The sequence below is a fragment of the Amblyomma maculatum genome, chromosome 10 (genome assembly GCF_055883805.1).
Source record: "Amblyomma maculatum isolate TAMU_Amacu chromosome 10, ASM5588380v1, whole genome shotgun sequence".
NCBI lineage: Eukaryota > Metazoa > Arthropoda > Arachnida > Ixodida > Ixodidae > Amblyomma > Amblyomma maculatum.
Genome location: NC_139353.1, coordinates 82,478,042 through 82,500,061, shown reverse-complemented (window position 1 = coordinate 82,500,061; position 22,020 = coordinate 82,478,042). Strand labels below are relative to the sequence as shown.

At 47.5% G+C, this 22,020-nt stretch overlaps 1 protein-coding gene across 1 annotated transcript in view; it reads right to left on the bottom strand.

Moving 5' to 3' along the window:
• Positions 1 to 158: 158 nt before the first annotated feature.
• Positions 159 to 22,020, bottom strand: part of LOC146176876 (neprilysin-1-like) — a 33,614-nt gene continuing 11,752 nt past the window's right edge. Inside the window, exons 2-7 of the mRNA XM_084581414.1 lie at positions 18,553 to 18,858; positions 17,824 to 18,057; positions 10,080 to 10,373; positions 6,605 to 6,982; positions 3,977 to 4,206; positions 159 to 619 (exon numbers count right to left, since the gene is read on the bottom strand). Coding sequence (XP_084437540.1) covers positions 196 to 619; positions 3,977 to 4,206; positions 6,605 to 6,982; positions 10,080 to 10,373; positions 17,824 to 18,057; positions 18,553 to 18,858 — 1,866 coding nt within the window. The 3' untranslated portion in view covers positions 159 to 195. The remainder of the gene's footprint in view (positions 620 to 3,976; positions 4,207 to 6,604; positions 6,983 to 10,079; positions 10,374 to 17,823; positions 18,058 to 18,552; positions 18,859 to 22,020) is intronic.

Sequence of the window (22,020 nt, the reverse complement as noted above, 5' to 3'; positions counted from 1 at the left end):
ACTTGGTATCAAATGCAAAGTTAACTAACGACCGGAATAAAGAGGAAATCTATACAAAAACAAAGAGCGAAAAGCAGCCGATGTAAAATAAAATCGCAGGGAATCACAAAGTGAAATCGAGGTCCAACTATAGATACAACTACGTTAAATCAGCCTCGGACACGTACACACACAGACAAGAAATTCAGCATGTCCCTAATGGTGAAACATGAGGCAGGTTTGTTTGGCGACCATAGGACTCTTCGGTTGGCAGTGGAAGGCTTGGGCGAACCGAGTGCTCCAGCGAAGAACCGAGTTGCAGGTAGAGTTGCGCGCGTCCCCCGTGCAGAGCAGGTAGCAAAAGGAGACGTAGAACAACTGCCAGGGCGACATTGACCACAGGAGGAGCGGCTGGTCGCCCGCCGGCTCGTCCGGTTCTCCGCCCCCGCTGGCCGCGTAGACGATCGCAGCGGCTTCGACGGCGCTCGCGACGATCACGTGGTCACGCGACGGCGGGTTATGTTCTTGGGCAGTACACGCCTTGAACTTGGCGAAGGTCGTTGGTTCATTGCCGCCGGTGCCGTACTTTAGGTAGGTCAGAACTGTGGCCTGTGCCAGCGTCGTCATGAATGTGCCGTGCCTGCGGGGGGTGTCAGCAGTGCTTACGGGACATAGTTGGTGTGTTGACAAGAAATGACGTGCACTTGGGAAAACACTTGGACGCGTATTAAATGGCTGAAATAGCAATTGGAAAAGAAGGCGCAGTTCAACGAAGACCTAGAAGGTCTCGGTGTTTTGTGTTCGCTCTGGGAGCAAGAAATAACGTGGGATTAACGTTTTCGACGTCAAAAACACAGTGAAACACCGTCTTTAGTGTGGGAAAGGATATGCAGCACGGCTCCTAAGTATCATTACATAAATCAGGGTGAAGAGGAGCGCGTTCACTAAAGGTGCTATTAGAATACCAGAATATCGAAAAAAACTACCACTTGCGACCACGTGACTGTCCCGATGGCATGATTGCGGACATCCACATGCGACGTGAGCTCCTCGACACACAACGCCGGCATGGCGTGCGTATTTCAGTATAGGCGTGGAGAGGATTTTGCGACACAACCAAAATTTCGCCATTTCCGCTGATCAGGAGCTTTGTAGCTATCGCTTAAAGAACTTCGCTGTTTCCGTTTTCTTGCAAAGCCACCATATCGCGCTTCCTTTTGCTGACTCTGGAAGGCGTCATGCAAATACAGCCACGCGTTTCAAGTGGGGAGGTATTGCATTGGCAAATGACCGCGTGCTTTTTCATTTGGTTTAACTCGAGCGCGGTGAATGTTGATGAATACAACGAGATTCAAAGAAAAGCGCAAGACGATGGCAGTATAACAGGCAAGGAGAAAGCTGCCGCACTGATTGAGTGATTAAAAAGGAACGGCTAGCGAAGCTGATGTAGACGTGGAGGCCACAATGGCATCGACCCCTTTTTTTTTTCCCCCTCCTAAAATCTCTTCCTGCAGAAGTACTGTGCGAATTATAGGCTAAACAGAAAATATATACATATAGATAATTTTGCCTGAAATTCTAATATCATCCAAAGGTGGTTTTACAGATGGTTTGCTCTTCTACCACCTAGCATTGTGTACTTGACTGGAATGAGGCAATTTTGACACTACTTCAGTTTCTTCTTTTAATGATTGACTGCGCGGCTGCAGAGCCATACTACGAAACTTGCATTTGGCTGGGAACACGCTGAAATTTGCACTTATGCAGTTTCTGTGCAAATTAACGGATTGCTATGCAGCTGTAGCTATGTAGCTTCTGACCAATCAGTGCTCCTACAAAACCACCAACAGATTCCGGTCGGGGTAGCAGCCAAAGGGAGGAGGTTTTGAAACGCTCACCAGTGTCTCATGATCCCACAACCCCATTCTGTGTCTCGCCTGCATCGAAACGTGGCCCCCACCTTTGCCCACGTATTCAGGCGAGCAACCCAGAAATAGACAGAAGCACCATCTGCAATTGTGTGCGAACGTAAAAAAATAATAATAAGAGTCCAACGGCGGAAGGCTGCTATGATTGCTTTGTGCGGTCAGAAAGTTCAAAAAATCGAGAATTTGATGGAAGAAAGAGAGATAATGGACAGACAAGCGCCACAGCTGCCTATGCAAAACCGCTGACGAGAGCATGGCAAAAACCCACATATTCCATGTGCACCCGCCACTAGCAAACCCGCCACTAGCAACCTGCTGAGCACCCACAACTGCTGAACCAATGCAAGGAAGGCACGTTATTGTGGCCCAAGGGCTCAAATTAAAAGCATCTAAGCCATTTTTCTTAGATATGCGGCTGATACCACTTTAATGGCAGAAAGTGAAGTGGAACATGTGGGGATTCTCAATCCCCTTCCTCCATTATAACGCCCGCGCGTAATTAACACGCGTGATTACGCGCGCTGGCAGAGAGGTTGGCGGAGGAGAGGGCATGCTGGCCACCCCCCGCCGCCTCCCGGACCTGCGGCGACGCTGCCGCGGGCTTCCCTCTTTCCTGCCGGCGTAACCGGGAGACCTCCTCCCCGTTCCGTGTCGAGGAGCGCGACTGTAGCAACTCGCTCGGGGGTCTTGGGCGAATGGGCGCGCACGCACGCGGTTCATGATTTCCGCCGAGGAGACCAACGCCGTCACCGAGAATCGCCCATTGACCGTAGGCACTTACCGCAACGGGATGTGAGCGAGAAGTCGTGTCAGGTGAGAAGACTCTTCCTCCCACCTCCTTGGCGCGCTTCCCTATTAGGTGGTTTTTATTTCACCCCCGTACGCGGCGTTCGCTCGCTACACGGTGGTTGTTCTTGATTGCTATTCCTTTGCCGTGTACTCGAGCACAATAAACTATGTTCGAGTACGTAACTCGGTGTTTGTCTCCTCTGGCCCGAACCCGCCGCAGTGGCGATTTCTCGCACCGCGGGTTGGGGGTCACAGCTCTGTCTGCTAGGGCTGGCACGTCGGGGCTAGAAGGCGACTGTAGCGTCTAGCCCTCCCGTGGCGCATTCTCTTGCGAGAATTAACCCCCATAAACACAAGAGACTTCTGATGCGCGTACAAGAAGAGAGTGAGAAATTTGGGCTTAAACTGAACATCAAAAAGACAAAGATAACGGCGTCTTGCCCTATCAAGTCCTGGAGTATCAAGGGACAAGAAGTGGAAGCTGCGACAGATTTTCTCTTTTTGGGTTCCAGAGAACCCCGAATGGAGACTGGAGCCATGAAATTAGGAGACGCCTGCTTCTGGGAAAGAGAGCCATTGCTAGCCTTGACCGCCTAGTAAAGAGCAGTGACATTAGTCTGCCAACCAAGATCCGTATAACTCGTGCTATGGTCTTTCCAGTTGTGATGTACGGATGCGAGAGTTGGTCTGTGAAGAAGGCTGACCACCAAAGAATTCACGCGTTTGAATTGTGGTGCTGGAAGAGACTCTTGAGAGTTCCTTGGACTGCCAGAAGATCAAATCAGTCGATATTGTCGACCATAAACCCTGACTGCTCATTGGAGGGTCAAATTCTAAAGTTAAAGCTCAGCTACTTTGTTCATCTGGTGAGAAGAGAGGAGTCGCTGGAGAAAGATTTGGTGTTGGGAAACGTTGAGGGTCAGCGGAGAAGGGGTAGGCAGCGAACGCGATGGTTAGATGGCATCCTCGAGGCGCTGCAGATGAAGTTATGCGATGTTAGGAAGATAGTGAGAGACCGGAAAGCGTGGCGTGATATGGTCCATAGAGTCAAGAAGAGTCGGACACGATTGAACGACTGAACTGAACTGAAGTCATTTTTGCGGAAAAGATTATTCGCGCAAGGCACGGAAGCGACACCATGTGAAACTGTTCATGAAGTTTCGCCAGCACTGCGAAAACAATGCATGCAGTGAAAGCATTCAGTACATAACACTGTGAGAGAACAAATGTACGATTGGACATTGTCAAGCACGCATGTAACAAATAAACCAAGAGGTCACCTGATGTAGTTGGGGACGTCCGGCTCATAATAAGGGAACATTATGGCAGTCGGCAGTATGCCCACGTCCTTTCCTTGGTCTACCTGCTCGAAGGGCGCATCACTGGAGGACGCCAGCTCCTCACTCAGGAACTCATGCCACTGCGAAGCGTCCACACCCCGCGAGTTCACCGCCATGGTACGCACGTTCAGCACAATGTTGTCTCCAATGTCGCCCATACTGCCCAACACCTGCGTTGTGAGACAGCTCAATGAATGGTGTGAAGGCACCAGCTCATGGACCCTAGCCTCGGGACTACGACCAGGTGTCAAGCATACGAGCATACGTAGTCTACTTTCCCATACAATATACACCTCCTATGCAAAAGGACGCAGTTAGTATGCATGCAAAAATAAATTAATAAATGAGAGAATAACTGTTGAGCAACTACATCTTTCGTGAGCTGGAATTCCTCCACGAAGACAGTAGCGCCTGACGCAGAATAAGATTCATGTCCAATGGTGTATAGCGCCTTCTAGGCCCATGCATGCATGCAGTGTCCTTGCACGCATCGGCCTCGCGCGAGGGCACAGGCACTGGCTTCCAGCCGCATTGATGCCGATCATCATCATCATCAGCCTGACTAAAGGCCTCTCCCATATTTCTCCAATTAACCCGGTTCTGTGCTAGCTGCATCCACTTGACCCCTGCGAACTTCTTAACCTCATCCGCCCACCTAACTTTCTGCCGCCCCCTGCTACGCTTTCTTTCCCTTGGAATCCAGTTTGTTACCCTAAGCGAACATCGGTTATCCTCTCTTCGCTCTACATTTGATGCTAATGTTAACTCCTAATTTCTGAATTATTAAGCAAGCAAAAAGGAAACGATTATTACCTCCGAATTTTTTGCCAAACATACTTACATATAAAAAAAACTATGTACCAACCTTTAGCGTTGTTTAAGTTTGATGTATCAGCATGGCGCCTTTCAGCAACGAATAACACATGGTACATTTTGGACTCAATCCAAGGTGTCGGAGAGACAAGAGGAAAATAAAATGTCAATATCTTTTCTGTCACATTTTTCAGAAAATTGAAATTTTCTGAAATTACCTGGAAGTGCCGCACTAGCGTATTTTTTTCTCCTTGAGAGCGCTTGTAAAACGGGAGCGAAGCAATTTCAGCGAGGTGCACTTACGAACATTTTGCTGTCTGACTTACGTATTCAATCTCCGTGTAGTCGTGAGTACACGACATGCAAACGATATGCTGTGAATTTAGCACCCGGGAAGGCGAAGTCTAAAACACATTGAAGGCAGCATCTGCAGAGTGTAATGCCCACGTATATCAGCAGACAGTAGGCAGATATTTGCTATGCTTAAGCAGTGCCAGAGTACTTCATGCTTACTAAACCGTTTTTACACCCATAAATATGTAACGCTCTCCCCGGGTTTAACACCCTATGAGTAGAGCAGCACTGCTTCACCGTGGAGTATCTTTCGTTGTGCAAATGTCATTTGTTTGGCGTCGAAAAGCGGATGCTGTGCTCGGTTAAGGCCGCAGCGCGCGGCAGCTCTTTGACTTCTTAGTACAGTGCTGCAACTGTTTTTGGTTTCCAGACCGCACTTATCTCTCGCTTTTTGTCATACGTCCCTCTTTCATTTCGCACAACGTAGGGCAGCCAACTGGAAACCACTGATTGTTAATCGCCATGCCTTAGCCCTGCCTTGCCGCTTTTCACGTAGCGTGTTAGCCCGGGGACACTCGAGCACCCTTTTCGCACTAAAAATGTGTAAAAACTTTTAATGTGTACCAGGAGTGTAGGCATGAAAACAAATTTCTAAGGCGACTTATCGCACAAACCAAGCAACTGGCGACAGTATTCGTTCAGAAGGCAACTCGCCACCCGATCAAACTCAGTGTCTGTTCGTGGAGACACGCTATGACGATAGGCCCTGATGGCACGCTGGGGTGACACGCTCCGATGACATGCTCTGTATATGCCACTCATTAGCGAAACTATTTTGCTTTAAAAATGACATACAAGATTTTGTCGTCCTTAAAATTCACCAATCACTTGTACAATCTCGTTTCGCATGCAAGCAGCCACATCTTTTCCTCCGAAAGAATAGCGTGACGAAAATTGACCCAGCGATGCATACAAGAGCGCATTCGGCTTACCGACAAGATCTTCCAAAGAACGCTTTCTCAGTCGCGGCATTCACTATACCCGAAATGAGCTGCTAGAAGGTAATCGGCATGTTCAAGTTATCCGCCTGACTCTCACATCCAACGGATGTAATGTCTTAAGAAGGCGCCCTCCTCCTACACCACAAGCCATAGAACAGGCCTGCTGAACAAATCTTCACAAAGGATTAGACATCCAGCCACTCTGTCAGCCACATTCACCCTCATTTAAATTCCTCCAGGTGACAGACTCGGCTACAAGATCTCTCCCGCATATGGCACACAAACGCAGACACGTATTATATGTATGCAGCAAGGCCCATACAATGCAAACCTCTAATCAGGGTCTCAGAGCCGAACGGTTAATTAGCCAGCAATGCCGCTGAAGGGGCCACGAACATATAAAGCGCCTTCTTCATAGAAGTCTCAGCAACATGCCGAATCCTCATGCATGGCAAAATACGGCGAACCGACCTCCGCTTCCTCGGCACAACCCCACAACCCCGGTCTTCCAGGCATCAGTGATCAGCAATGAAGCATTCACAGATTGCTTATGTGCATAAAGAGAAGAATGTTCCTGCAAACGGAAGTGCGAAGACTTAAGCCCGTGAGCCCTTACCGATGGTATGTTGCTGGACACGGCGTTTTGAAGGAACTGGAGCATCCGACCCAGCTCGTGCCAATCGTAGGTGGCATCACTAAGCGTGCCGAAGTAGGTGCGGCGTATGCTCCGCGCCATGGCCTCCACGTCCCGACGTACGGCGGCCGTGAAGCGACGCTCGACCACGTACGTGATGGAGGACACGCCCATGTACTTCTTTAGCAAGCGGAAACAATACTCCTGCGTGCGTAGGAACATGGTCGCAACCCAGACAGGATCCAATTTGCGACTAGAGTTACATAAACCTAGCGACAAAGCACACGGCAGAAGAAAAGACTGGCTTAATGTGAAGTTCGCCAGGGCAGCCTGTGAGGATGGTTTTGCCCCCCTCGTTCTTCACTCATTCCTCTCGCATTTTCGGCTTGGTTCTGCCTTCTTTCTTTTTTCTTTCCTCTTCCTTAAAAGGGTTTCATTTTCTCCTTCCCTTCTTCATTATTTTTTTTATCTTTTCGTCTTGTTGACTTGGTGATGGATATGGCTTGCATTTATTTGCGGATTTCTACAAATATAACCAGACCGACCTACATTTCAATACACGGCCACTCGGCGTCGTGTTGCGAGCCACCCTCGTGTAGTCCTGTGGTGCTGGATTTATAAAAGTGGCCCGGACACGGAATTGACAAGTCTACAACAGTTTTTTTTTTGTGAGACTTTTATGCTCAGGATGAAGCAGCGCGTATTTTGTGTTTTGCTACATTACGAATACATAGTGACACGTTTTCTGATAATCTATTGTCGGCGTTTGACAGGAAGTAAAGGGAATGTATCATCCTGAGCATTAAGATGCCAAAAGATTATGAAGGCTCTCGGAAACAAGTTGACGCCTGTCTACGAAGAGTTTCGGCATTAGAGTTGTCGTAACTGTCCAGTTACACTGCTGAAAAGCAGGCGTTGTAGCCTGGGAACTTTTGATCTGCCCTGTGCGCTTGCGTGGTAGCAGAGAAACGCGAGTGGAAGAAGCGAGAGAAAAGAAAGGGGGCTCTCAGTGGGGGCCATGAAATAAGAAGGACGCAAGCAAGAGGCGAATATTAGAACTAAATTCTAAAAAAAAAACGAATTAAAACCACACTAACTATCGAAACGCTGCATCACATCGCATGATTTCCTGTGAAGTGTACCTTTTGGTGGTTTTTTATGACACAGAAGCACACAACAGAGAGACAGAGAATCTCTTAAATGTCTCTTTAGAGGAGAATGGCGAAAGCTTACCCTTTCTCTTCTAAAATTCTTCACTTATCAGCGTTCGTTGCAGTTCAACATATAATTATAATTGGTTTAGAGGAAAGGAAAAGCACAGTATCTCTCACACCGTCCAGCAAGTGAGAGTTTAGACGGTACACTATCGCTCCTGTCACGTGGCGTCCCATGGCGCGCGCTAAAATGTGGCATTGCAGATGGCAGGAACGCTAGACAAGAACTTATCTCACGGGTTCTCGCGGTGTATGAGAGATCTCGCGCACGAAATTTCTTTCGATGAGCCTAGAAAGGCTTTCGCTTAAAAATGGTAGGCTTCTTCTTTCTGCGCCAGGTCGCCTTACTGCAGTCCAGAAACAACGAGGTAACAGTCTACAAATATCGTGGGAATGCATTAGCGTGTTCACATGCGTGACAGAGCCTCTCTGTACGTTTTATTAACTTTTTTGCGCGTCTCCTAAATGGACCAATAAGAAGTCGGTTTTAACCAAGGTTCTGTAAACGAATAGAGCTACCGCAGGCTGCACCTTCCGACTGATGAGGCCGTTCAGTGTCATGGAAACGAGGCATGGCAGCTCTTGGATATTTCTCATACTCCGAGCAGTTGTTTGATAACAAGTGAGAAGGTATGAAGAGCTTTTGATATAGCATTAGAAATAGAAGTATCATAGCCGTAACAAAAAATTTCTAGCGGGCATCTAATACTGCTTAGGTGCAGTTAGGAAAAATCGTTTTCATATATCTTTATTTTATTCTGCAATTCATTTGGTTTTTTTATTTTTACATTTCGATTTTTATCATTTTTTTATTTATTTATATATTTTAATGGCTTTTTGGTATTGAACAGCCAATTTTTAGAGCTTTAGCCAATTTACTCAATGTTTTTTTTAATCTGGCAACCGTTGAATTGACTATGGATCTGTCGCTTTTGACACATTCCGTATTAAGGCATTATAGCCAACTAATCATGACTGGACACGGTATTTTGTCTTTTTTGGCTTTCTATATGAATTTTCTTGGATTCCTTTTGGATCTTTCGTCTAGTCACACATTCCGTGAACAGTAATTTTATTGATACGCCAAGAAAGGCTTCCTCCTTAAAATATGTACGTGCTCACTCAGTGCAGAATATTGCGTTTGTGGCTAAAGGTAGGCCTTTAAAGCTCGGTCATACAAAGTGAAAGGGAGAGGATGGACAGCGCACAATTACAGCGATATTTTTAACACGTATACTTTTTATTGCTCGGTTAGTAGCAACATGCTGTGTAGTGGATAAATGCGGGCACCTTCCCGTCGCGCAGACAAACAATTAGAAAACGTTGCCGATGTTTAGTTAGCATATCTAGTGCTCCTTCCTTACGAACAGTGTTGTGCAACAACTTCGTGCCATGAAGGCTTTCCGGCGGTAAGGGCGGAGCTGAATGCGAATGTTTACAGCATAGAGTTCGGCTACATTTCCGCACTCTGATGAGAACTCGTGTTTTTCATGCTGATCATTAAGCGCCTGCTATTTTTATCTATTCGAGAAGTGCCACAAGATAAAGGCATCTCATTATTGCTGATATGCATCATGAAACGCAGTTGCGTAGGCGCGTCTTACCAAGAAGCCGCGCTTTCTACCACTTATCCGATTCGCCTTGGTTTTGGTTATTTGGAGCAGATGTGCGCCATTTTTGCATTGTAGAGCATATTGGGTGTTAAGTGCATCCGGCTCCCAGCATTTATCTCGCTTCAAGGTCCGTGCCCATCATGGCAGCCCCATCATATCCTTCGAATGCTTTCTATTACTCAGAATTTTTATCGTCTATGTGGCAAGGTTTCAGATCGTAACTTATTCACATATTGTAAACTTCAAAATAACAACCAATTTACCTTGAGCTCCTTTCTCGGTAAGCTTCTAGTTTTCTTGGTATTTATTTCTAAAAACGTGGCCAATTGGTTGTTTATGTATGTCAGTCCTAATTTTAGTAACTGTGAGCGCAGGATCAGACTATGTGAAGAAAAACAACATTCGATAGTCATGACACTCCGGCACTCAAGGGGCAAAAGTTTCATTGTAAAGTCAAATCGTCATCCTGTTCACCTTATGCTCCATGGAGGAATGCTTGCTGCCTTGTGCGAGGCCGTGGAAGGCGAGGGCCAGATCGCGACTGGCGAGTGGCGCCATGTACTTAACAACGTGCCAGCCAAGCACGAGCTCCAGGTCGTGAGGTCGATTCATGACCTCGTCGATGAGCCACCGGACGAGGGCTTCGTAACTAGTGGCCAGCTTCAGTTTGTGGTCTGGCCGGACTCGACCCGGCATCGCCTGGACAAGCTCGTTCTTTATCAAGTTCTTCGTAATGGCAATGTTCGGCTCGTTGTCTGGCAAATGAATCTGCGGATCAAGGGCCAATATTGCAATAAATGTTGTACACTTAAGCTCCACATTAAGAGTGTGACGCAGCTTGTTATACAATATTTCTGCACTCCAGAAGGGAAACCAAAACGCAGTTTATACTACGAGGTTCCTCTCCGAAAGGATGATTGTTTCACCCTGACGCAGCCCCAACATTGTAAAATAAATCGAAAACAAGGCTCAATTCTGCTCACATACCATCTCTTGGTGCAGCGGTATACATCAGATCGAGGGGCTTCCGGTGGTTACCGCATGTCGGCGCCACAGTGCCACATCAAGGAAAGAGTATATTAAGCGACACGACGCTCTTCACTGCACGCTTATTACTTCAATAACCTTTACATCAATAGTTACACAAAGTCTTTAGCACATGGTAAGGAGGTATTAGCTTACATGAAAGACCCAATATTATACATCTAAAGCCAAGCCTCCTCTTAAGCCGTACAAGCGTGATTTCCGTGACCTAGTCAGCAGCATGTCCAGGCTGCAACACAGGTACCGTGGGTTGAAATGCCACCTGACATTCTTGAAACTTTCCTTGAAGCGAAATAAACTTCTTAAGGAGGGGTGAGGGGGTGGGAGGTGGGGGGGGGGGGGTGCGAGGGGTAAATTATTTCAGACATTCGGCGACCATGCAGCGACAACAGTACCTACCATGCGCTCGTAAACACTTTTAAATTCGTTTCATAAATCAGGTCTTGCTTTCTTTATGAGTGAATAACGACCCTTACGTGAATTTTTGTTAGTCACTCTTTCTTAAATAATTGAAGAGTATTTTTCATTTAATCTACGTGTCCCTTTGCTTTTATGTTGCGTACGTATTTCATAAGAAGTCAATTGTTATTTATGTTTATTTTTTTCTTCATCTCTGCTTGCCTTGTAAACGAAGGTGCGGGCTCTAGTCAAGTCACTCCCTTCTGAAGCGAATTCTACCCGTAGTCTCTTCCATCAAGAATGGGAATAAAGAAATTATAATTACTAATTCGCATACTTTGCTCCCTTTCATTCCACGCGTGATGCCATTTTACCGTGACCGTTGTTGATGTTTGGAAATAATTCGCGAGGTCACATAGCTGTGACGTCATGACCCTGTCCCCCAATCAGGATTTTGTTAAGGCGAAGTATATATACCACAGGATCCTTAAAACCTTTCCGCTTACCCGCCGCGGTGACGCGCTGTTTATGAACCGCTCGTTTTTCCTATGCAAAACATTATATTTAACGCCGCAGTGAGCCACTAGGCCGGGCTGCGTGTGTATGTGTGGACCTCGCCAGCCGTATATCTCAGGAAGAGAAGGACAGCAACGCGAAGGGAAAGGAATCTTCGAAAAAAAATGAAATATATACTATGCTATCACCATTTACAATCAACTGCCTCTCTCTCACGGTTTGCATTGAATGCCAGCGTCTACATACTTAAGAAGCAATGTGCGCTTAAAGGACTATCACAGGAAGAAAGCATAGGGCAGGATAGGAGAAGGGATCGGACATACGTTGTCCTGCTATTTCCTACGATCGTCTTTTAAGCGCAAAACACTTCGTAAGTGTCATGTTCTAACTAGCTCCCCAGGATGTTTTACTACATCTACTTCCACCAGAGCGAAGTGGAACCTAAAACACCGCTATCATAATGCCACCCGATGTGCAGTTTAGTGGCCTCAAAATTTACGGTCGCTCCTGTCCCGTCACCAACGTCGCTTACTTTATCGCGATAGTGTTCAGGGCCCCGTTCCGCATAAAATTCGGTGTTGACGTTCTCAGCGAAAAATCGTGGGCATGTCTCCAGCAGCTAGTAATTACTGTCCCACATGGCCGGGCATTTATTGGACGAAGAGCTGCCTGACGTCAAACCGCTATATGACATGGCACATCACACAGGAGCTGCCACCTAGTGCCTCTCCTTTCATATGTGGGGCTGATATATCACAATCAACCTTGAGGACACGCACTCTGAGGTAGACAGGCTACACCTTTGTGAAGCAGGCTCGTTCGTGCGGCTTGGTTATAAGCGGGACGTTGTATCTACGTCGGGTGGCCTTTCACATACGGCCGTGTGATAAAGGGCATGTGGGAGATATCAGATGAAGAAATTCAGAGATTAGTAATTGGGCGAGTAGAAACGTCCACGTACGCAATCCTGAAGGAGAGCTGACAAACGGAAATCATTGCCGCTATCTCGTCGTATATATTTAAATGAGGAGCTTAAGTGTCCCTTCAAATCTTTTACCTGAACTCTGACCACGAAACTCAAGCCTCGAACCAAAAGCGAAAAGAGATGCGATGTGCTAGTGCACATACCCAGCATTATGCGAACTAGGCTAAACAGGTTGGGATTTTCCGTCAAAGTACATCCAGCTCTCAAGAAAGCCGATTTCTTAGCTTTTCCAAGCAAAATGGCAAGAAGACATTCTGTCAAGAATTCAAATAACTTCAAATTTTTAACTTTGACATTCTGTAAGTTGTTAAACCAGCACCCGAAGGAACCTGGAGACGTTTCTTGTATCCAGTATGAACGTTATGCATCAATTAAGAGAACGATGGTGTCAATAGCGATGTCAGAAACCTGTCGGCCGGGAAAAAAAAGAGCAAATGGTAGAGGACGTGATATGAAGCAAGCTGTTTTCAGAAATATTTACTGCGTTCGCCACCTGGGAAAAAAAGCACCCTGTATGCAATGCAGCATGAAAAAATTGGTCGCAATGAAGATTAGCAATGAAACACTTTGCACATCCCCTAAAAAAAGAAACTGTGTTCACTTTACCCAGAATGTTTTGCATACCGCCTTACACAAAGCTAAGTGCTTTTCGTCTCCTAAAGCACATTTTCAGTGCATATGTATATATGGTCAAATAAAGTGTATATCATTCTCGCTCTGTCTTCAGCGAATCTTTTACAACGCACTAAAAAATCTCATTATCTTGTCACACATGAAATATTTCTCAACCCTTAAATTGTCTAAGCTAAGAAGCGACATACTTTTCCTAGAAAACTCCATGAAGGCTTGGGTACTTCATGAACGTTCAGTCTGAAGGCGAGTCTTTATGTTCAAGTTAACCGTGCAGTTCCTCCAGAGTCACTATAAATTCACTTTGCATCGACAGTTCTGGCATACCGTCACTTTAATAAAGTTCAGGTTGCACTCCACCTCTGAACGGACTGTGAATGCGTCCCGTATGTCGTAATTTTCAAGCGGACACTGGTGGATGAGCATGTGTCCACATAGTGTGCCGTGATACAGACTGGCATAGGGGTGGAAGTTGGAAGCAATAAATTTCGATGACAATGGCCAAGACTCTAAGTAAAATCGCTGCTCGAAATCGAGATTTCTGAATGCGGCGATACAGAGATGAACTTGGCATAAACATTTAGCGGCACAAATCGCGACAGTGCACTCTATGCAGGAGCCGACCAAGAATGGTGTGGACATTGTTTCGCCAACGGCCACACGAGCAGAGTCGAGTATTTTGATAACCGCCATGGGAAACATAATCGAACAATTTGCGGGCCCTTGACACTACGTACTTGCCATGCGACCAAAGACCAATACGGCTTGAACAGCAGATTTTAATCGCTGCAATCTGGAAGAGGATTTCAGTCACTTTAGTCTCCAGGGCTGCCGTTTGCCACGTGTTTCATAACTGCTGTCCAGTAAGCCTAATTCTAAGCCCGGTTTAACGAGAGCTATCTCAATTACAAAGGTGCCACACATCTGCTGATCAACCGTTTAGGCCTCACCTGTCGTAGTACACATTTACTCGTTTTCTTTTCGATAATGACTATCGTTAAAGCACAATTTTATTCACTCAATGGTACGGTCCAACAACTTTCTTCTACCTGGTCGTGTGTCACCTAGTTAGTGATTTCGGCTCGCAGAGCGTGAGAACGTATTGCAGTCTTACACGAAGCATAAACGGCGGAGGCATCTCGAGGCATTCAAGTAACGTCACAGGCGCCATTTTCTGGTACAGAGCCCAGATTAAGCAGTGCAAGCAAGTATCGATGGTGCGGACACGCTCCGAAAGCAGGCTCTGTCACGCCAAGAAATGCTTTCGCATGAAAATGACGTGCGCCATGTCTTACGGCCGAAACAAAAAATTAAAAAGCTTGAAAATGCTCCTCTTGTGTTCACATCTAGCGTGTCTGGACAAGAAATACCTCTGTTTTCATAACGGGAAGTTATCATGTGTGAAATACTCATAACAGAATGCTCTGCAGTTCAAGAAGTATATTGCTTGCGGCGCGTCCCAATCTTTACCTCTAACAGTCGGCTCATGGCCCTAGGGGTGGCGAACACTTTCAGGAAGCTTCGGGAAGCACATTATACCCGCATCACACAGACAGTGTCGGGTCACCACCTTCTTGCCCGGCTAAACATTCAACATAAACAGTTCACAGACGAGAGGCTCCGCCTCTCAGAACTCCGGAGATGCGCCATCAGAGTGCGGCCTCTCCCTGCCAACATGTCACGAGAAGACCATAATGAGCGGCGCCTGGCGCGGGCAGAAGTCTTGGCCCGCCATTATGGCAACAAATCAGGTGTGTTCTACATGAATGCCTCGGGCCCCCATCCGGGAGGCTGGTATACGGCCGCGTTCGTTCACAACGGGAACACAGTCGATGGCCTTACCTTGAAGGCCAAATCTATAACGCATGCCGAAGATGTAGCCATTGCACTCGCCGCCTCAGACCACACTTTTAAATATATTATTACCGACTCACGAGCGGCTTGTCGGAATGTCACGCAAGGGTGGACCGCCCCCTTAGCTTATAGAATATATCAAAACTACAGTCGGGACACGGACCCCGCATGCCAATATCTCGTCTGGGCTCCTAGCCAACAGGGTCTTGCAGGGAACGAGGGAGCTGACGCAGCCGCCCGCGCGCTTTCTCTCCGGGCAGTTTCCTCGGGACTTGAATCGGCTGAGGACATCGATTCCAATCCGACATACACATTCAAAGATATTGTAACTTTTTATCAAAACTCGCATCGCAAATACCCTAACCCCTGCAAAGGGTTACGAAAAGCGAACGAGAGGCTGCTCCTGCGCCTCTTCCCTAACACGATGCTGTGCCCGGCAGTACTTAAACATTTTGACTCCAAATTCCCTAGCCAGTGCCAGTACTGTGGGGAGGTGGCTGACATCTACCACATGGTATGGGTCTGCCAACGAAACCCATTCCTTCCCCCCATCCCTAACCCTTCCCGGGAGGACTGGGAGGCGACCCTGCTCGGATGCTGCGACCTGCAGGCCTAAAGGGCCTTAAAAAGCGGCGTGCGCGGGCGGCGGCAACCGCCAATGGAGTCCCTGACTAGGGTCTCCACCCAGTATTGTAAGGCCGAGAACCTTAAGGCTCCGCGTCAAACGAACCTTCAAAATGTACAATAAATGTTTTCATCACCACCACAACTGTAACTGGATCCGGCGCTATTATGCAGATGTCATCCGGCAATCGAATTGCTTCGACGTCTGTATTGGCGCGAGATATATATAGCGACCTCTAGTTTTGTATTAGGCACTAACAGGCTTCCTTGTGTTTGCTAGGAATGTTTACCTTGTTACAGTGTAAGAGGTACTACTTGTGGTGCAACTATGGATTTCTTCTCACTGGGTCCAAATGACCTTAAAACTGCGTCTGCGAGATTATGAGCATGTTCGAAAGGCCTTGCGGTACGTGTGTTCGAAAAACCTTGAGCTGAGTCCAAGTAATATCGAACGAAAACGGATGCTGCGCTTCCCTACTAAATAAACAATGTAAACCAGATATAAAAAATCGCACAAAATACGAAGTGTAACCGTCATGCAATTAAGTTTAGATATCCATCGAAACGTGAGACGCAGCGCGTTCCTTTCCCGAAAACCCTGCTTAAAAGTATTATTATATTGCAGAAAAGAAACAAAGGTTGTCGAATAAAAGACACTCTTAAAGGAACGTTCCAAAACAGTGAAACCGTGTGTAACCTTGCTAAACCACGCTTGAAAATTACAAATTGCTGTGTAGAAAAGGAATGGTGCAGCATCCGTCACACTTCGGAGGGGAGAGAGAGAGAGAGAAAACTTTTATTCGTCCAACAGAGTGACTATCCCGCTCTTCGCGGGTTAGACCCTGAAGGTGGGACAGTCGCCTTAGTGGCAGGCCGGTAGTTCTGGGACTCCGGCGGCATCTGCGGACAGTCGAACAATTTCTCTTCAGGCTCTTGGGTCTGAGCTTCGCAGAAGGGTCTCCCAGGTGTCTTTATTTATATTTTTAGCCTTGCCTGGTGACTTTGCACATTCCCATATTATGTTATCTAGTGATCCCCTTTCTTTACATAATGAACATAGGTCTGATCGTATTTCTGGCCATATATGGTTGACAAGAACTGGGTTCGGGTATTTGTCTGTAGCTTTCTCCATGCTACTGCTTCCTCTTTGCCTAACATGGGGTCTGGTGGTGGTAGGACCCTTCTGCTCAGTCTGTAGTGCATTGTTATTTCGCTATAGTTAATCAGGTCCTCTTGTTTGCCTTGCTCCAGTGGCACTCCTCCAGCCTGGTGTTGAGATCTCGGGCTAGTTTGTGTGCCGCCTCGTTTCCGGGCACGCCTGCGTGGGCTTGCGTCCAAACAAGGGTAACCTCTCTTTCTATTCGCTTTTGATCCAGGATTCTACCCGCGATTTTTGCTATTACTCCAGCGGTGTAGCTCCTGATTGCGCGTTTGCTGTCACTGACTGTGTATTTTTCCTCGGTCTGAGCAAGAGCCAGTGCTATTGCAGCCTCTTCCGCTGTCTGTATCGATTTTGTTTTTATAGACACTGCAGTAACCATTTCTCGCTTGCCATTGAGCCCGACTGCATTCATTTTTCCTTTGCCGCAGTAGGCAGCGTCTACATATGCAATTGTAACTGAAATTTTCGTCTCGAATCTCCGTGTCTGTGTTTCGGCCCTTTTCTCTCATCTCTACAAACTTGTGTGTTCGGTGTGGAACCCTCAATCGCACCGTAAAAAAAAAGAGAAGAATGGGAACGAAAGAGCTAGGTCACATAGCGAAGGGCTCTGAAACAATTTAGAACTCCTGGGTATATTTAGATTGCACTCACATGGCATCAGCGAACTCCGCTTCAGTAGCCAAGAGTATCAACTAGTGAGCCAACCTGGGTGCTTTCGAAACCACGCCTAGGAGAGGTTTCGCTCGTACCACTAGGTTCAAGCCATGTTTAAATCTCTATCATTTTTTACTCCGATCGTTTTCTTGTCTGCACGACCGTTTGGGAGTGTGTATAGAAAAATGAGTCTTTTTATCCGTTATGTTTTTTTTTTTTTTTTTTTTTTTGCGGCTGCCATGTTTGGCAGGGTAATTTTCGCTAACTGAGAGGCCCGTGGTTTACGCTCAACCAATTTATATATTTACAGGGAAACCTTGGATCGACAATTAAAAACGCAAGAGATATACCTGTGCTCCAGGAGTCTCGCCGAAAAAGGCCTCGTATGGCTGTTCCAGGCTGGTTATGGTACTGAAGTTGACAGCGTCATTGAACGACACGTCTTCAACTCCTTTAGTGGTGGCCTTCATGGCGTCGAAGAAAATACGGGCAGTAAGGTTGAAGAAGGCCTCGTGTTTGTTAGCGTCTCCTTCCTCTTTGCGCTTGAGCACCTCAGTGGTGTATGGCGATAAAAACAGTGATACCTGTGTGTAAGAGAAGTAACATGTATGGTTTAACTTCCCGTTGTGGTCCTGTACATTGCGTTTGGGGGAGACCATAGTGGTTTGCTCCGGACTATTTAGACCATCTGTGGGACTGCGACCATTGGACCGGCTGCGGTACACCTGGTCGGATTTTGTCCTATTAAAGCAAATATATCATTACAAGAGTGCCGACAGGGCAAAAAAAAAAAGATGGGGACGTAGGAAGGACACAAACGAGCGCTATGTCCCCGTCTTTTTTGGGCTGTCTGCACTTAAAGATTACCAACTTGCCGAAGCGTTTGTTTCAGCATATCATTGCAAATGCTAGCGGTTCTTAATGGCGTTAAGTTATAGAAATCGGCAATAATTTTCCACAACCCTTGCAGCAAGGGTATGTGACGACGGTTCACCTTGGGTTCACCATTGTTTAGTAATGGCGGTGCCAGAACAGGCAACCTTCAAGGTACTTTTCAATCCTCCCTTGGTGCCACTCACCTGCACAACGCCCTTAGACATGTCTTGTACGGCGAAGTCGAGAATGCTTGGCCAGGCAAACTTGGTCGCCAGGGCCACCATAGCCCAGACCAAGTTCACCTCTCCAACGGTGGGCACAGGCCAGCTGATACCCGCTTCATTTAAGCCAGCGAGCACGGTGGCAATGTTGTCTGCGCTGCCTTCGACCACGTCCTCGCAGGACTTGTAGAATCGCCAACCCTTCTGTAGAGCGTTTTGTCCGGCGGCGATCAGAGAGCCATTTCGTGCCGGCGCGACCACCTCGTCGCGGTAACTTTGCCTGGCCGCCTGCAAGCGACCGTCAGACGCTGAGTGTATCCTTAGATTACCGCTAGAGCCGTGCCACATGGGCCTTCTAACCGCATTGCGGAAAAGCAGAGACTGAAAAAATTGTTCTCAGCGCTAAAAGGAGCTACCTATTCCGGAAGTCAGAAGCTACCCATCTGCACTGTATACAAGAAAAGAGCTATGCTAACAAGGCAAATAAGACGCACACAAGCGCTCATTTTATTTTTAGTTTTCCCAAGTACAGTACCGAAGCACCCAGGTTCGTACCCGACCGTCAGCGACTGCGTCTCGGTGGAGGCGAAACGGAGTGGCGTCCGTGTGCTGTGCTTGTTGTTGTTGCGGCTGTAGGTGATGGTAAAATCATTATTTAGTGAAGGACAAAATAAAATTATGTTGCCGTCGTTCCGTGGGTAGCCTTTAGGCTGCCGGTCGTAGCCTCCAGGTCACGCCTGGTGGTGACTTCCGCTTCTCAGGTCGTAAGCCGCTGTTGAATATGCGGCTCCGAGCTAGCCAAAGCAGCCTCCCACAACTGCGGGCTGTTTATTTGCCAGGAGACGGGGGGAACCTGTGCCGGACAAGAGTACAGAATGGGAGAATAGTCTACTCTGGGAGAGCTGCAAAGCGTGCATTTGGGCGAGAAGGCACCGGGGTCAATAAGGGGAAGGCATGCAGGGGAAAGGAAACTGTGAGCCTGTAAATGGCGCCACGCATTCTGTTCGATTTTAGATAGGGATTTGTGAGAGAGAGAGGGATAAGCGGGAAATGCGGTAGTGGAGGGTAATGTCATGCAAGGTAAGGAGGGAATCAGGCGCGCGGGAGTGGTGTGAAGGGTAGCAATTCCTGGCCCTACGGGGCTGGGACGGTAGGTCAACGCCGCTTGCGGCGGGGCCTAGACAGCCACATAATTTTATTTGTGGTAGGCCGTCATTGCACCCTCCACTGCTTCGGTGGTGGACGATGGCTGTTGTTGCGGCGCACGTCTTTGTATCCCTCTTCTTTTTCCTTTCTTCTCTATTTTCTCTTCTGTCCGCACGAGGTAGCGGAGGTGGCTCAGCTGCGTATTTGGGTTTGCTCGGTACGGTGGCTCCGCAAGGGACAAAACGACAGAAGAGACGAAGAAAGCGGGCTGTTCCGACTAACATCTACCGCCCCCAGGAGCCGAGCAGCCTAACGATTAGCGGCGTATGCTTTTTCAATGGGCGTCATGTTAGACGCGGCACTAGCTTGAAAGAGCCTATAATACTACTACTACTACTACTACTACCACTATTACTAAATAATAATAATAATACACAAAGTAATATTTCTCTGCTAATGATTATTATTATTATTAGTAGTAGTAGTAGTAGTAGTAGTAGTATAGAGGAAGACTCGTTTCACGAAGTTGGCATTGAATTGTCTTTAGGTAACGGCCAAATGAACTGGCTAAATATTATCTTCACAGTTTTAATTAATAATAATAATAATAATAATTGGTTCACAGGAAGGAAAAGGCGCAGTATCTGTCACACTTGTGTCTGTGGACACCTGAACTACTCCGTAGCTCTCCACTACGGCTCCTCTTTCTGTCTTTCCACGTTAACTCTCACCTTCATCCCTTCCCTTACGGCGCGGTTCAGGTGTCCACAGACACAAGTGTGACAGATACTGCGCCTTTCCCTTCCTGTGAATCAATTACTATTATTATTAATAATTAAAACTGTGAAGATAATATTTAGCCAGTTAATTCGCCCGTTACATACAGACAATTCAGGGCCAACTTCGTGAAACGAGTCTTCCTCTATACTACTACTACTACTACTACTACTACTACTACTATATTAATAATAATAATAATATTAATAATAATAATAATAATAATAATAATAGCAATAGTAGTAGTAGTATAGTATAGCCTTTCTCAAGCTAGTGCCGCGTCCAGCATGACGCCCATTGAAAAAGCATGCGCCGCTAATCGCTAGGCTGCTCGGCTCCTGGGGGCGGTAGATGCTAGTCGGAACAGCCCGCTTTCTTCGTCTCTTCTGTCGTTTTGTCTCTTGCGGAGCCACCGTACCGAGCAAACCCAAATACGCGGCTCAGCTACAGAGCCAGTAGCACGTCCATGCATTTTCTTTTCCTTCTTCATACAGCCACAACAAGTCACGCGTGTCCATCCCTGAGTGAACGGGGCCTGCTCGGTCGGTGATCTCGCGAGCGATGCAATTTGCCGCCTCATTTGCAGGGTACCATTTGGGAGCCGGAACCCAGAAGAGCTGGATAGGACGGGAAAGGGAGGAGGAGTGCTGAAGATTTTTGAGCGCGGAGGAAGAGATTCTACAGTTTGCAAAGTTGCGGACTGCGCTCTTGGATTCGCTAAGTATGAAAAGGGCCGGTGTGCTGGCAATGGCGAGGGCGATGGCTGCTTCCACTGCGGTAGTGGAAGTGATAGCGGGGATAGTGGCGACGAGTGGGGGGGGTTCGTGTGTTGGAAACAGTGGCCGGGGCATAGGCGGGATGCGAGAGGTAGGCTGCCGCATCAACGTACACGGCGTCAGACCGTGTACCGCACTGGCACCAGAGGGTGGAGGCGCGGGCAGACAGGCGAGCGGCATGACGCTCAGGGTGCATGTTCTTGGGAAGGGGCTTGACAGTGAGCATGGAGAAGATAGAGAAGGGTAAGGGATGGGTAACACAGACAGGGGAGACAGTGGTCAAGCGAAGGGAAGTAAGAAGGACCCTTCCAGGGGTGGTACCAGATGCACAATCGAGTTGTACCATGCTATGGGCCTCCACAAGTTCTGAAAGAGTATTGTGGACGCCAATCGCCAGCAGACGGGAAGTGGGAAGCCCGAGAGCCGACGTATAGGTTTGGCGGATGAGATGGTTGACCTTGTGTTCCTCGGCACGAGACAGAAAGAAATAGGGGAGGGAGTAGACGAGGTGGCTTAGCATAAAGGCCTGCACAAGACGACGGAAGTCGTCCTCGCGCATGCCGTGGTGTCGGTTAACGACCCGCCGGATCAGCTGTACCGTCTGCTGGACGTTAGTAGTAAGGCGGGAAAGGACAGTAGTGTGTTTGCCATTGTATGAGAGAAAGAGACCGCGAATACGGATGCAAGGGACAGAAGGAATTGGGTGTGCGTCGATAGTGACGTTGAGGGTAGTAGATGAGGTCGGAACTAT